We start from the raw sequence: 15,299 nt of genomic DNA, 5'->3' as shown, positions 1-15,299 counted from the left end.
TATATATGCATTATGCAAATCAGAACTGATTACATTCCCTCCACCAAGCCCTGTGTGCAACTATTATATCCAAAGTGATAGGTGTGAGCATATCTCATGATGTCTGATTGAAAAGCATGTGTATTTCTGCTGCTTGATGAAAAGAGAATGGCGATTAGGAAGATTTTCATATTATGCATTCTGTTTTTTTTTTCTTCTTCTTCTTTATAGCATGAATTATAAATTAAATGTGCACTCATGAAAGAAAATTAATTTTTGCATTTGCAAGTAAGCACACTGTAATGAGTCTTATGATTTCTGCTACTGTGGCAATTTATCTGTTATTTGTTGTTTTGGTAATGTACGTTTAGAATACAATTGTTTTTTTCTAGCCACCTGTATAGTACTACACATTTTCTGTTTTTCTGTGTTAAAACCACATGTATTTAACTTCGTCATTTCAATGTGCTGGGTTCAAGTCTATATGCACAGCTTATTGTGATTAAAAGGAAAATGCTACCAGTTTGATATTTTAAATGTATAAATATTTGAATTAATTTCTTTTAGTGCTGGACCTATTTAGTGCTGGATGCTATTTAGATGCAGGGAGCCCTGTGGGATCATGCGCTGACCTCCCATAATGTGGGTATTGCTGCTCTCATCACTGAAGATGCTGGGATAGCCAAAAACCCTTGGCATTAAAGAGGAGGAGTATCAAGACTGATATGTCCTCCTCAGTATATGCAAGCATCCGGTAGCTACTAGATGACAGTGCTTCAGTGATTTTACAGCAAAGCATTCATCATTGACTTCACGTTAGAAGATGGCCAATTCTGTCCCAGGGTCTCTCTAGGTATTACATAATTAGTTAAGTAAAATATAAAAAAAAAAGTTAGAACATGAAATTTCCTGTAATATTTGGTGCTGTACAGTTTTACTGCAGCTGTCTCATGACCATTATAAGTTTTACATTTATTTGCACATTAAAATAAGTTAAAAAATATTGAAAAACAGCTAAACTTAATTGTGATGTACATTGCATACGCGTAGGTGTGAAGGGGCATATAAACAGTAAAGCAGCAAAAAATTTACAACTCGTTTATTTTAACTTTTGTCGAACCTGTTGAATCCTAAAAGGACTTATATACACTGTAATGATGGGCTGTATATTCTGTTCATCTGCATTCCATTTGGATTGAGTTGGTTTACTTGTATATTTTGGAATATAAGGAGTTATATAAGGAATTATAACAAAAGTGTGCAGCCCACAGTGTTTTAATACGCAGGTATGATTTTAACCATTGATTCCCCCAACCTTCCCCCCCCCCCAAAAAAAAAATCTCTAAAGAATAACAGTCTTTTTTTTTTCATATAGCATTACATTTTAATAACTTTCTGTAGGATGGAATACACTGGCACACGAGGATAATTCTGCTCCATTTTAAATGTCAAAATGCGGTTGTCAGAGCAACCAGCTGCAAAGTTATACAACATAAACCATTTTCTTCGTTTGTACTTAGCCTTATTAAATTACCTTTCCGTTTACAATTACAGGAACAGTAATATCATTATTTGCTTATATACTTACCTTAGTTTTAATAGATTTATTGCACTTGTATATTATAGTTTGCAATAGATTTTGTTTTTTTTTACAGGATGTTGTAGTAAATTATATCAAAGTATGTAAGATTTTTCTCTGTTTTAGAAAAGCTTTTATGTTTTTTATTTCTATTCACGCACAATTGAGAATACGTCTTTGTTGGCAGATGGTTGTTATTGACAATAAAGCCTTGGGTTGCTTTTGGTTGTTTAATTTTCCCAATTTATGGGTCGTCTCTGCTGACGGAGCACGTCTCCCGGAGACATTGCACATACAGGGCGGTGGGCAGGTTGTGTCTCTGAACGTCTGAACTCAACCGACTGGTTCTGGCATCATGATGTCACTCTGGGGGATGTTTTTTCCCATTTGAGTGGCACACGGGCCAGAGTCCACACATTTAGTGGTCCATAACCTGCAAAAGTTTGGGGACCACTGGTCCAATCTATTTATGCATTAAAATTGTTTGTGGGTTAATTTTTTTTTTTTTTTTTTTAATTGAATAGGATTGTCTCGGCTTGAAAAAAAAGACCCTGCCGATTCCCCTGGTGTGATTCCTTATTCTGTATTTACTGTTACTCAGCAGACACTGGTCTCCAGTCCTCTTTGGAGATCTAAAAGGTGGTGGAGCAATAAAAAAATGTACTCTGGAAGTCTCACAACATTTTTTAAATGAATTTATTTATTCACTGAGTTTTGAATTGGAACTTTTAAAATCTGGATGTAAACTTAAGCCCTTTATAGCGCTTTAGGACATTTTGATGGCAGAAGCTTAGCAGCAGATTCTTACATTTTATGTAATAAATTAGTGGGCTTTGCACAGTGTATTTGTCTCGCATGTTCAGGTTTGCTTTATGCAATCTAGCCACTGCCTTTTATTGTGATGTATGGCCAGGTATTAAAACCTCCCCAATGATAGGGAATTTCACATCAGCTATTAGAATATATTACATATGCTTGGATGTATATTCCCCTGTACATTGTAAAATGATCACTTTAAAAGAACCCAATTTGTGCCTTCATGGTAAACAGTTTCAGATTTCATCAATGAGCCCTTTCTTTAAGCTTGTTTTTCAAGTCGAGTAATCTGTGACACAGTTGGCTGTCATGGTCTTTTTATTAGTTGAACCTCCCACTCTTTGTGCGTCAGTATAATAAAGTATTTTGTAGTAGACCTTTAGCAATTCTCACACAAGCACCTTTTTCCAAAGAATAAATGTTTTATTTGTTCATCTGATATCATATAACTCTTAGCTTTGAGGTGAATGCTTATATGTGTATAGATAGGATTGTGTGAAAGGATTGGCGAACAATATAGCTTTATTATTTATTCTTGTGGAAATTGGAACAGGATGCCAATAAAAATAGAGATATTATAATCCTGCCTGTAGAGTGTTTCTAGTATGGGAGAGACCAAACTAGTAACTTAGTTGCCAAGTGACAAAACCTCATAAGAAATTATTCCATTCACTGAGCCAGCTGCTAAGCCTTGACCATGTTCTTACTAATAAAATGTTGTAACTGTATGGTGGATAAGCACATGTAACAGAGAACATTTCTAAGCTTTGCAAGAAATGATTATATTTGGCATATAACTACCTATTTTTTTCACAGAATAACTTTTTTTTTTAAGTAACAAAAATATATGTAATAAAATAATATATAATGATCACATGTACTGATGAGCATCTGTACTTATATGTATATTTTAGCCAAAATGATGAGAACAATAGTCTGCAGCAACAAAAATCTTTGTATTTATGCAAAGCTGTGTCAGATGTTTATTACAAAAACTGTTCATAGTGAACAGATATCTCCTCAGTTGTCAAAAAATGATGGGTATTGTGTGGAGGAGTATTAGCAATGTTTCTTTATCATTGTCTGGGGCCTTTTTAATAACAGCCACTCCACCAGTCCACCAATGTTCTGGCAATGATGAAATATTAAGCCCATACCAACCAAGAATCTGGTTCTTCTAGACCCAATGTACCCTAAAAAGTAAAAAAAAAAGATATTGTCATAAAAAGTACGCCTCGGCCTACCATGTAGGTGTAAAAATTACTTACTATATTTCACCTGTTTTTTTTTTCCAAAGTTGCTATCCTTGCCTCCTTCTAGTTCACTGTGCAAATGTTAAAGTTCAAATTCAATTTGAGGTTTAAGCTCCTACTTTATATTGGGAAAAATAATTCCTGTCTGTATGCATCATAATGGAGCTTTAATGATGTAATCAGACTCTCTAATCTTGGGAGAGCCATACACAGTCCAGTTTCAATGCTGTCCTGAAAAAATTGAACCAAGCACAAATAAAATTAGTAGTTACCCAGAGTATTGCTCAGAACTTTGTCCTTATTGTTAGCTGTAGTCTAGTGTTCAGCTACAGAAGATGTGCTACAGAAGTGCTACAGCCAGCCGCTGGTAGCAGGAAGAAAATGGTGCCACTGGGTTAGTTGGATCATGAGAGGAGATGATCTTTAAAGCAATAACATCTTAAAAAGTTGTAATAAAAAACTATTTTTATTACCAAGTAATTTCACCACTTAGTTTTTGCTAAATGTTTAGATTTGAAGGTAAATGGGGTAAAAATGTATTTTAAATATGGTAATCTTGGTAATGTTTTGTCCTTACTAAATGTTTTTTTAATGTTTTGTCCTTACTAAAACATTTTGTTTCATACTTTTCACTGGTGCAAATTTCATTGTGACTTTCTAAAAAACATGACTCATTTTAAATTGGCGTGTGTATTGTATTAAATGCTAAAGCAATTAGGACTACATTTGTAGGTGGCAAGGTTATTGGTCAGCTAATCATTTTCAGAGCTGCAGCTATTATCTGTTGATTCCTTTATCTAACAACATAATGCCAGGATGATGGGCTTCTCAATTCAGTTCGTTGACATTGTGCGTGTCTAACATAGGCTGGGTCAGAAAGGGCCCTGAAATACAGTGCAGCATCAGGAAGAATAATACCTTACAAAGACTGTATAAGTAGAGAATACATATTAACAGATTAGTAAAGGCTTTTTATTCTAAAACAGGTTTCTACAGAGGTATATGTTCCTAAAAGACCCTCATGCCTATCAGAAGTATGGGGCCCTTCAAACACAGTCATTATAGGATTATATAGTGCCCACTGTGCTCATGGAAAAGATACTAGCAGAATAAAGTTTTTATTCCAACTTCTATGTGCTTTACATTTCATACATTGTTTTGTTGATAAATCACAAATAAAAGTTGTATAGTCTGCCGGACAGAGCAGTGTAAGGAAGCCTTATATGTGAACACATTTATACATTTGTTGTACTGGTGAGATTTGGAATACATTTATAACTTTATACAAATACTTGGTTTAGGTAGCTAGATGGAAAACTATTAGTTTCAGTGCACATCAATAATGTAAGCATTATATTATATTGGTGTGACCAAAAATGAAAACATTGGTAAGAGCTAAAAGCTTAGACATATACCTAAGACACCTCTTGGTGAGTATGTACGATCCTCTGTTACCATAAATCATAGTTGCCAACCCTTAGGATTGGTGTACCAGAAATGTATTGCTACTGGCAACATAGGGTGACCCCATTATTCTGTATTCAACCAAATCTTATTCTGAATTCTTTTGAGGCTTGTCCTACAACCTTAACAACCTGATACGGGGTATCGGTGATAGGGATTCCCAGCATTCCAAATCTTTGCATAATGTGGACTTCTGGGCATGACAAATGTCCATGGCTAATATTGTGTAGATTTTGGAAAATGTAGATTGATAACAAAACCATTCTCCCTTTAAATTTTGGTGTGTCAGCATCTAAACCAAAAGGTTCACAGCTATTAATGTTTTTCTCAAAAGGAGTTTTAATTTTCTAAAGGTTTTATGTTTGTATATGGCGAAGTTTTAGGTTTTCATACCTGTATGTCATTATTTTAATGTTCAGTTATATCTAAACAAAAAACATTATCATAATTCAGTTGTTTCTAAGTTTCACAGGGACATAAATGTTGATTTTTTTTTTCTAGTCTCCTAGATATGAAGGTTATAAATAATTTAGCATGCCTTGAATCATTTGTATATGTTCTCCATCACCGAGATCATCATTTTGTCAAAACACCTGCAAGAGTAAATTATTAAAGAAAATGTAAATATTTGATGTTATTTTTAGTTTGGAAACTTTTTGTTATGCTCTGTTTGAATCTCCAGATTGCTGTTGGATTTCTTTTGGATTTGGACCACATCTCATAAGGCATAAACATGATAGCCATGCTTTAAAGGAGTAACCAGGACCAAAAATTGTATTCAAAAAAGCAAAATAGAAACAAAATTTCAACCCAATATCACAATACTTACAGCTTTGATATACTACGTTTGTAAATTGTATTCAATACCCGTGTAGCTTTTTTTATGCCTTTAGGCCATTTAAACAATGCATGGAAATTCATGTGTTATTAGGCTTTCCCATTTAGGTAGGTTGCAAAACCTATTGATTACTTATGTGTTTTATCAATAATGTATCTGTGCTGAATATGTAGGACCAATACAGTAATGTTTTATCGATAAAGTTGCATTTTTTTTATTTTATTTACTGTGGCTGTATTGTTGTTCCTCGTTGTGCAGTTTAACTTATTTTTGTGCACAAAACTGCATTAATTCAGCTACAACTTTTCCTATAAATCCTTACAAACCAATAAATATCATATCCCAAAATTGATATTGGTCCTGGATAAGCATGTAGAGACATGGGGGGACAATATAGATGATGATGATGATAATTAAAGTATGCCGTGTTCATCTTTTTAAGTCTTTCCCCTTTGATATAAAATTTTGTGTAATTAAATTTTAGGGTAAAAAGTTAATGTCCCTATGTGTGTTATTTTTTCAACATTATTGTGGATGGGAAAAAAGTGTAGGCCATGGCAGCCTCTGTATTGTGACCCATCTCATCAGTAATCCCCCCAAAACAGCCAGGTGGTTACTGAAAAGTGCTGGGTGATGTACCCGGGTTAAATGGGCTGGGGAGAACACTGAACTAGTGTTCGATCTTTGCTACCTAGTATTGGCAACACATCTAAACGTATAGTGTAGATTGACAGCTTTTAAATTAGATGCTTGCTTACGCATTAAAAAAAATTGCCAAACCTATTCTCTTACATTATATCACAGAATCTTTTAGGAATTGAGCAAGAATATTGTGAGTATTGAGAGTTGTTTACAAAGAACTTGAATTGAATCAGATTTAAAAATAATCCTGACATAAAGTTATTTGACTTAGTGTTGCAATATCTTTGGAGGACTGATGATAAAATATCCTACCTAAAAAGATACTTATCAAGTATAAGCTTGCCTGCCATTATACTCAAATATTTGTGTACATTTCATAAGAATGACATTTGAAGATCAACGTCAATGGAATATTTTTTTTTTTGCAAGAGTTTAGCAATATTTTGAAAGTATAGGTATTTGTCACTTGATTTATTTAATTTATGCTTCAGTGCATTTTAAAGATTTGTGTTTAAAAACTAGAGCATCTTTTCCTAGCGTCATTCAAATGCTTCTTATTTACAATCATAGTTAAGGAATGCAGTTAGAATTTTAATTCCTAGTACTGGATTACAAAAAATATTACTGACTAATCCCACTTTCGGTTTACTTAGAGGGTATTCCTGTAAGTTTAAAAAAAAAAACCTTATTATTGCAACTCTTTTCGGTCTCAAACAAATTCCTAAATGCCAGCTCCGTATAATACCAGAATTCTTACCTCTACGTTGCCCACCTACCCTTTATTTCAGCACTTCAGGTTTTTAGGCGTTTGTGGAATGTCTGTGTATTCCCTGTTGTGCACTCTGTATCCATCCACTAACTTCTATGTCACCACTGAGTCCTAGGAATCAATGGAAAGAACCACAGGCTGTGAGGATTGGGAGTGACACAATAATATTTATGTATTTATCCAAATTGTAGACATAGAAGAACTATTTGAGAAGTCACAGAACTATATTAAAGTAAGATAAAATGTAAGCTATTCTAAATATAAAGCACAAAGAAGTGTCTGAGGGACATTAGCATTATCGGGTCTGTATAAAAAAAGAGTGGGTGCTATACATTGAATTGGCATTTCTAATAGCCTATTTTCTTTCAGAGTAGTGCTGTGACAATAAAACTGCAATTAGATATTTGGCTCAATGGCCCCAATAGTTCCTTTTCAAGCTTTGTTAGTATAATAGGTTCATATACCTTGTTACTGTTGGTTTTGCACCATTGTAAAAACCTAGAGCATTATGGTTTGGCTGTCTTTAACTCCCAGCTTTACTACAACAGGACATTTTGATTAACAATTTGAAGTTTAGTGTTCCCTGAAAGTGCTACCTGATAATCAGATTCTTATTGCAATTCAGTACAGGTCCATCTAAAATCCTTAGACCTTCACTATTTATATGAAATGTATGCACTCCAATCATGGTTCCCCCATAGCTGTGACAAACTCTCTGACATATACCTAGGATAGTTTTTAGGAGCACAAATTAAGCCACCATTTTTGGAGGTGTAGGGGAAATCTGAATGCCTGGACAAAACCCACATGAGCATAGGGAGAACACAAACTTCTTGCAGTGTTCTGGCTGGGATATGGACCTACGTAGCACCTAGTGCTGCAGATACAAGAACACTAGTCATTAGGAAATCCATGCTGCTCATAAAGACATATTTAGAGGTGGTATTAAAATATGTAGTTTCTAATTTTAAAGTAAACCTCGTGCCTTTAATCCTAATTAATCCAGTGGCAGAATGTACATACATGAAAGCATTTCCCATTGCTTACACACACAATACACTACCTTTATTCAGATATTGCCCTGATACTCCCAGAATTACTGTATTTACTACAGGGAACAGGGATCATAGTGCTTGTGGTTGCACTGTGGTCCAATCCTTGTCACCCACCTTCTACCTACTGATAATTTAAATACTGATAAACTAATCTATTGATTAATTTTCACACAGTGCAGATGGCAGACTAAAAGAACAGTAAAATGTTATCCTATGAGTCCTGGTTTCCAGTTATAAAGCAATACTAATTATCAGGGTACCCGGGAATTATACAAGAATGGATATAAACATCATGTTGGTTTGCTACTGATTAAATGATCACGGGTTCCCTTTAAAATGCTATAATTGTTGCATTAGTGTTGTGTTTTTGTGTGTATTTTTTTTGAGAAGATAATCACATCCGCACATATGCTAGATGGATTACTGTGTCCCACTCATAATGGTTTTCATTTGTATAATGGGATGTTATCAGAGATGGGCTGTTTGAATATTGCATAGCTGTGCAAGTTTATTTGAGCCTATTTTGGATTCATGTCATCTTTATGCATGGAAGCTCTGGCTCCACATAAACTCTAATGCAGACATCTTTATTGACATTTCTAATAATATGTAGGAATACTTTACAAAATATGAATCATGCCTAAATGTGAATAGTATTGGCTAATGACCAAGCAAAGAAACTTTGTTCTTTAAGTTGTTGGCATAAAAGATCCATTGTATCATAACTTTATCTATATTTAGTTCTTTAATTAGATAATGAATAAGTGTTAAAATTGGTCTTCTTAGTAGGAAAATGATTAAGGAGGAAACAATTCAAACCTGGAAATGGTAAACCTAAACCAGGAAGTAAAAGGTATTTTCCTGGCAGTAGGTAGAGTAACCCACAAGATATTACTTGTTCATTATATAAAAATAAAACCCTTGGGAGGTAAAACAGTAGACCTGCAACTATTTCAGCATTGTATTTAGCCATTTTCCTTGCGAAGTTCTACTTAACACTGATTTCTGCTTCAAGTAATTTTTGGTTTATATACTTTTTATCTAGCTGAAATTTTGCCTTCAAATCATGTCAGATAAATGTCTTGCTGTTTAACAGGGTTCTTGCATGTTAAATCTGGAGTAAAGGTCATCTTCAAATTCTGTTTATAATTGGGTCAGTGTTCATAAATACTAATCAACACTGCAGCACCAAAGTAACTGTTATCTAATGACACTGGTATTATGATAATATATAAAAATAAAAAATCTACATAAAAGTGTCAATAAAATGGTCACAATAAAATATGCTTAACCACATTTTATTAACAGTTATCCAAAATCAATACATGTTTTTGTGCACAACTGGCACTGTCCAACTTGGACACTTCAAAAAAATACATTTTGGGTCGAATTTATTTAAGCTCACCCAAGACTGGAGTACATAAACGGTCATGGGTGAACCTGGCTAAACCAAAAAAAACTGAAATAGATTTCTTAATAATTTGCTAATATTTTGCAAATGTTTTAAATTCTGGATCAGGTCCAAGTACCAAATATCCCCATAAGGACCAGCATTCCTAAAGGTTGAAACCATAAGGAAAAGTGTAATAGATGCCTGCACTGCCATTTGTTTCTGCTTCCTGGATAATGAGTTAAGCTTTGCCTAGGTGTATTTTGTCATTGCAGCTTTCCTTAAAGGGTCTGTTATGTATATAGTTTCTAAATACTGTGAAGCAAACCTGTGGGGCATACGTATGGTGTAAAGCTGCTTTTTACATTAATTGGTAGGTTCTACAGATGTCTCCTATAGGTGGGTGTTCTAATGTGAAAAAAGCAGATCATCTCTGTGGTTGATGGCAATGGACTGCCATGTCCATTTTCCTGTGCATCAATGTTGGCTTACTTCTGTAAGCGGCAGCCAGGTTAACTAGTAGTTGTATTGCTAATGTAACATAGCCTTATGTAGGTGATAATTCACCATGTATGCTCACAAGAACAATGGAAATTACAACAGGTGGTAGAGTAGAAAAAGTGTGTAGTTATTTCTTGTAAATGTTTTTTTTTCTATTTATTCAATTTATGATTCTTTATGCATTTGAATCATTCTGATTTGAACTTAGGCTTCAAAAGAAACCTTTTAGCTTTTGAAAGCACATATATTTTCTCTGGTGAAATTGACCTTTTACATTTATGATGTTATCTGCAAAGATTCTCTGTAGAAAATGTAACAAAACATACCAATGTAGTAGATTTTTATATGCTAATGATTAATACCAGATGCCAGCATTCACATTAATTTTAGTACTCGTTCTTTCAAACTCCTTTTGGTTTTTGTATTCTACTAGTCCTGTAACCTTATTGTTAACAGTAACATTTAGGTACATTGTGCAACATGAATTCTGCATTTATAAAGCAGATTTGTCATCTGTAATAATTTGGCAAAATTCCCATTAAAAATATTTGTAGCCCTTGACTTGTTTTGCCCATATTTAGACAATACTTTACCTGATTCCTTTTACCAATTCTTCATTGTACATTTTGGAAATGGATAGTTAGGCAATAGGTTTGTTATTATTTCCCAGTGCTTTGAATAATACTAGTAGTACTAGTAGTAATAGTACTGGCGTTAGTGTTTTTGTGTTTAAAAGTTGTTTAAAGTGCATATGAAAGCAAAACAGTTTTGTTCTAACCTCTATTTTTGTACTGATAGCCAATGACACCATTACTAAAAGTGAGGGGTACAACTGAAATTTTTTAGTTGTCTTTAGAATGGGGATAGAGAGCAAATCTTCGAATATGGATAATGCATCACTGAGTCAGCACAAGGCACTTAAAATGCATGGCAAGTTTATTCAATGTACATTGTGGTGTTGATTATGGTGAAAGGGTAAAAAGAGATCATGTATGTTTCTTATCCATTGTGGTTTTGTGTATTGGTAGTTAATTGTGCCAAAAGATACATTAACGTGTAAGCATTAGGTCGCATCAGCAGAATGCTTACTTTTGAATTGGCCCTTAAAGCCGCTACATTTCTGGGTGGTGGGTATAAGTTTTGGGTGGTGTTTCTTTGATTTTATAAATCTGTTTATTTGAAAGGTCTTGTGTTCGCTTCACAGCATGGCTTTACTTATTTTGGGTGATATCAAATCCTGAGTGCCAATGTTTTATTTTGCCTTATTTTCCTTGAATTTCAAAAAATACAGAGCCACAAATGTAACTATATGAAAACAAATATTTAGTTATGTAGGGGCTTCAGTTTGCGCAGATCTTGTTTAAAAAATGTTCACGTGTCCTCAATTATCTGTTTGGACATCTAGGGCAAAAAATAATCTTTAGTCTTCTGGTAAATTTATCAAATGTGTAAAATGAAAAAAGTTTTAGCTGAGGCTTTCCAAGCAACCGTTTCAATTCTTTATTTTTATTTGCAGTAAAAAAAATGGGAATTAGTATATTGTGTCCAAAACACATACAAAACAAAAGCCTGTTCTTTTGTCAAAGTTTCAAGAATTTATATTAACTTCATTTCTGTAAAGATCAGCAAAGCATTATTCATCACAGCATGACAACTTACATTTGCTTCTAAATGGACCTAAAAGTCTTCATTCACCATGCAGCCCTTCTTTGGCAGTGATGTGAAATAGCTGAACTGTTACACTGAGGAATTCAATTTTTTTCATTGATGTTTTTTTTTTTTTCTGTAAACTTCCAAGAGATTACTGCTATAGTCGCTCTAGCTACCTGCCTGTAAATATCAATCTGCAAAGATAAATATACATATTTATATATACACAGAACATAACAAGGTCTAAAAGGTAGGAAGATTCAGCTTTGTTGGGGTGGGTATTGGTAATAAAATTTGTAGATAGGATTTTAGAGGGGGGAAGGAGTGACTTATGTTGTATCTGTCTGTTTTATCTGCACGCTGTAATCAGAAATCGCCCATTTCTAAGAATGGTGTAGATTGCTGTTTGATTTAGGTGATTAAGGTTTCATAGGGTAGCAGATAATGCTAAAGGCAACAATACAAGCTAATACAAATGTAAAATTTTACAGTTGCCAGCAGTCCAAGGGGTGAAAAAGTAAATTAGAGATGTGGATACAAAAAGTGACCGGGTCCAAATTGTAGTGACTTCTGCCTCACTCTTGTTTCATTTACTCTATCTAAACCCTTCAAACCCTATAAAAAAAAATTAAAAAAAAGCCAAAACGACTATAACTCTAATAGAGTTGCACCTGAATCAGTCACTGGAATTTATAGTTTTTTTTTTTTTTTTTGTACATGATACAAGTTTTATTAGACAGAAATTTTAAATTTTTTAAAATATTAATTACAAATACAAATGAAACATTACAAAACTGAAAACATAAAATATATTGGGAATAGAACAGAAAGATAAGTGGGACAATGGGCTTGATTTATGGAAGGCTGTCCAAGGCTGGAGAGGATACACTTTCATTAGTGAAGCTGGGTGATATAGCAAACCAGGAATTGATCTAGTCCGGAATTGAAAACATTTGCTAACAATCCATTCCATGTTTGCTGGATCACCCAGCTTCACTGATGAAAGTGTATCCTCTTCAGTCTTGGAGCGCTTTAATAAATCAGGCCCAATGATGTGGACTTGTACAAAGTACTGAACTTGGAGATTCACTAACAGTTAGTCACATCCACTGCATTATAAATGTACCCATATGTTAAATAAACCCTACAATTTAAAAATCAGTGATGATTTGCTTATGATTAAACAGTAGTGTTGGCACTACAAAATGTTTTTATTTAAAGAGAACCTTTCTAAATGGTACATTTGCATTGCAGCCAACAATTATTATCTGTCATATTCTTGGCACATGGTGAAAGCAGCATCTTTAGTCCATTTTGTGAAGTATTTCCATTGCCAACATTGTTTGACGTCCCTATAATTTTAAATAATAGTATGTTTCATTTGCCATATTATTCCGGCTGCATTACTAAATATCCTCATATTTGTTATATGAATTTGTTGTCTCTGTATGAATTCTTTATCATCTTTGTTTTCTGTCTAGCTCAAGTAAGTCACAAAGCGACAATGAGTCCATTACAATTGTGTTTGTGTTCTTTGTTCACATAAAAAAAGGAATATTTTATTTTTAAACTCAACCCCTTCAGGTCAAAGGCAGACTGTGGAACAATATGCTGCACATTAGATGTTCTCTATCTAGCACTGCAAAACACACAGCCTCTGCTAATGGTCAAAATTCCTCTTCAAAGACTGATGTGTTTTATTGTCTGACAACTCCGTGTGCAAATGTGTAGTGAATATTAGGAAAATGTGTTTTCTGTTTATTTCTCTTCCCATTTCACAACCGGATTTATTTCTTTTTTTTCTATTAAAATCATCATTATAGCATAGTTGTTTTTACTGCATTGCAAGGCTGTAGCCCCTGAAAATATTACAACTAATTTTATTACTGCATTTATAGATGAATGAAAGATGTTTTTTTGTTAATCTTTTAATTATCTTTTTTTTCTCTACAGGATGAGGTAATTGCTGTTTCAGAAAAAGTCATCGTCAAGCTTGAAGACTTGGTAAAATGGGCACACTTGGATTTTTCCAAATGGAAATGTGGCCTTCGTGCATTACCCATAAAACTCAAGGAACTGGGAAGAAATGGCCAGAAGGAATGTATCTTGAAATACAGACAATCCATATTAAATAGTGGACTTAACTTTAAAGATGTGTTCAAGGAAAAGGCTGAGCTGGGTAAGTGTTCATTGGCATGCCAGTAAACTTTTATTTAAATGTGATAACTAACAAATTGTTTCTTGGTAAAAGCCAGGGGTGTAATAGCGCAGGCACAGGTAGTAACGCCGTGCCCTCCCTTTTTTCTTTCTTTTACAAAGAAGTCTTTGGTGGTCCGCGGCTCTGACCGGTCCACCCCACCGCGGGGTCAGAAGGACCTAGCTGGGGGGTGCACTGGCCAGAGCCGCGGACCCCGTACTGATCGCTGGCTCTGGGCGGGTTGTCTCTCTAAATAAAACCCGCAGGCTTAGATCTGTGATGGGAGAGTAGGCGGGGTCTGGTATCATGATTTCACTATGGGGGAAGTTTCTTCTCGTGTGTAACACAGGCAGGGGTGTAGGTGGGCGGTCACGTACCGTGCCCCCTCTCTTTTTTTTTTTTTTTTTTGCGAATACACCCCTGGTAATAGCTTAGGGCAAACATAAATATAAGAGCTAGTATTAGCAGTGAGTTTAATAGTGTTGCTTGACAGTGTCTAGTCGCTGTGATCTGTTGTCATTGATCTTCGACAAATTGATAGGTGAACGGTTTAGCCTTCTTAGCGGAATAAGTGATCATTACAGAGCTTTCTTTCTATTAAAAAAAAAATCGAGTTGTCTGAGCTGCATTGCTGATACTTTAACTTCAATCCTTTCAAATTTTATTAACCCAACACAAGTATAAGAATGGGGTGGAAAATGTCCATGTGTTACATGTTTGTGTTTGGTCAGTGACTCAAAGCTATTAAAACTTTACATATCCAACAAGATTACCAGAAGGTCAGCAGTGGCATTCTTGGTTTCTGTCATGTCAGGTGCAGCAGGAGTTTTACATGAGATTTATTCTCTCAAAATCTGATGACCTGACTTGACCGTTGACTCAATTGACTTAGCTGCAGCTAAGCAATATAACTTGGTCATCTCCCGGCCCGCCATCCTGTGAAGAAGCAACAGCGGACTGGTCAGCTTTCTCCTCCCCCAAGTAACCTCCAACATGTACCTTGTAAATGTATGTATACATTAGTCAATACTGATAGAGATTCCATTGCAGTTAACACTAGTTGCCTTTGAAACTGTATTTATTGATCTTAGAATGCTTACGAATTACATCAGCTAAGCCACCTATTCTTAGGTACTGCCAATTTTGAACCACACGAGTACATTTCA

General features: G+C 34.7%; 1 protein-coding gene across 1 annotated transcript in view; it reads left to right on the top strand.

Moving 5' to 3' along the window:
* ARID5B (AT-rich interaction domain 5B) overlaps positions 1 to 15,299 on the top strand; it is a 176,895-nt gene that overhangs the window by 25,831 nt on the left and 135,765 nt on the right. The window contains exon 3 of the mRNA XM_072423122.1: positions 13,890 to 14,115. Coding sequence (XP_072279223.1) covers positions 13,890 to 14,115 — 226 coding nt within the window. The remainder of the gene's footprint in view (positions 1 to 13,889; positions 14,116 to 15,299) is intronic.

The sequence above is a fragment of the Pyxicephalus adspersus genome, chromosome 10, assembly GCF_032062135.1.
Source record: "Pyxicephalus adspersus chromosome 10, UCB_Pads_2.0, whole genome shotgun sequence".
Classification (NCBI taxonomy): domain Eukaryota; kingdom Metazoa; phylum Chordata; class Amphibia; order Anura; family Pyxicephalidae; genus Pyxicephalus; species Pyxicephalus adspersus.
This window is presented reverse-complemented; position numbering and strand designations above follow the sequence as displayed.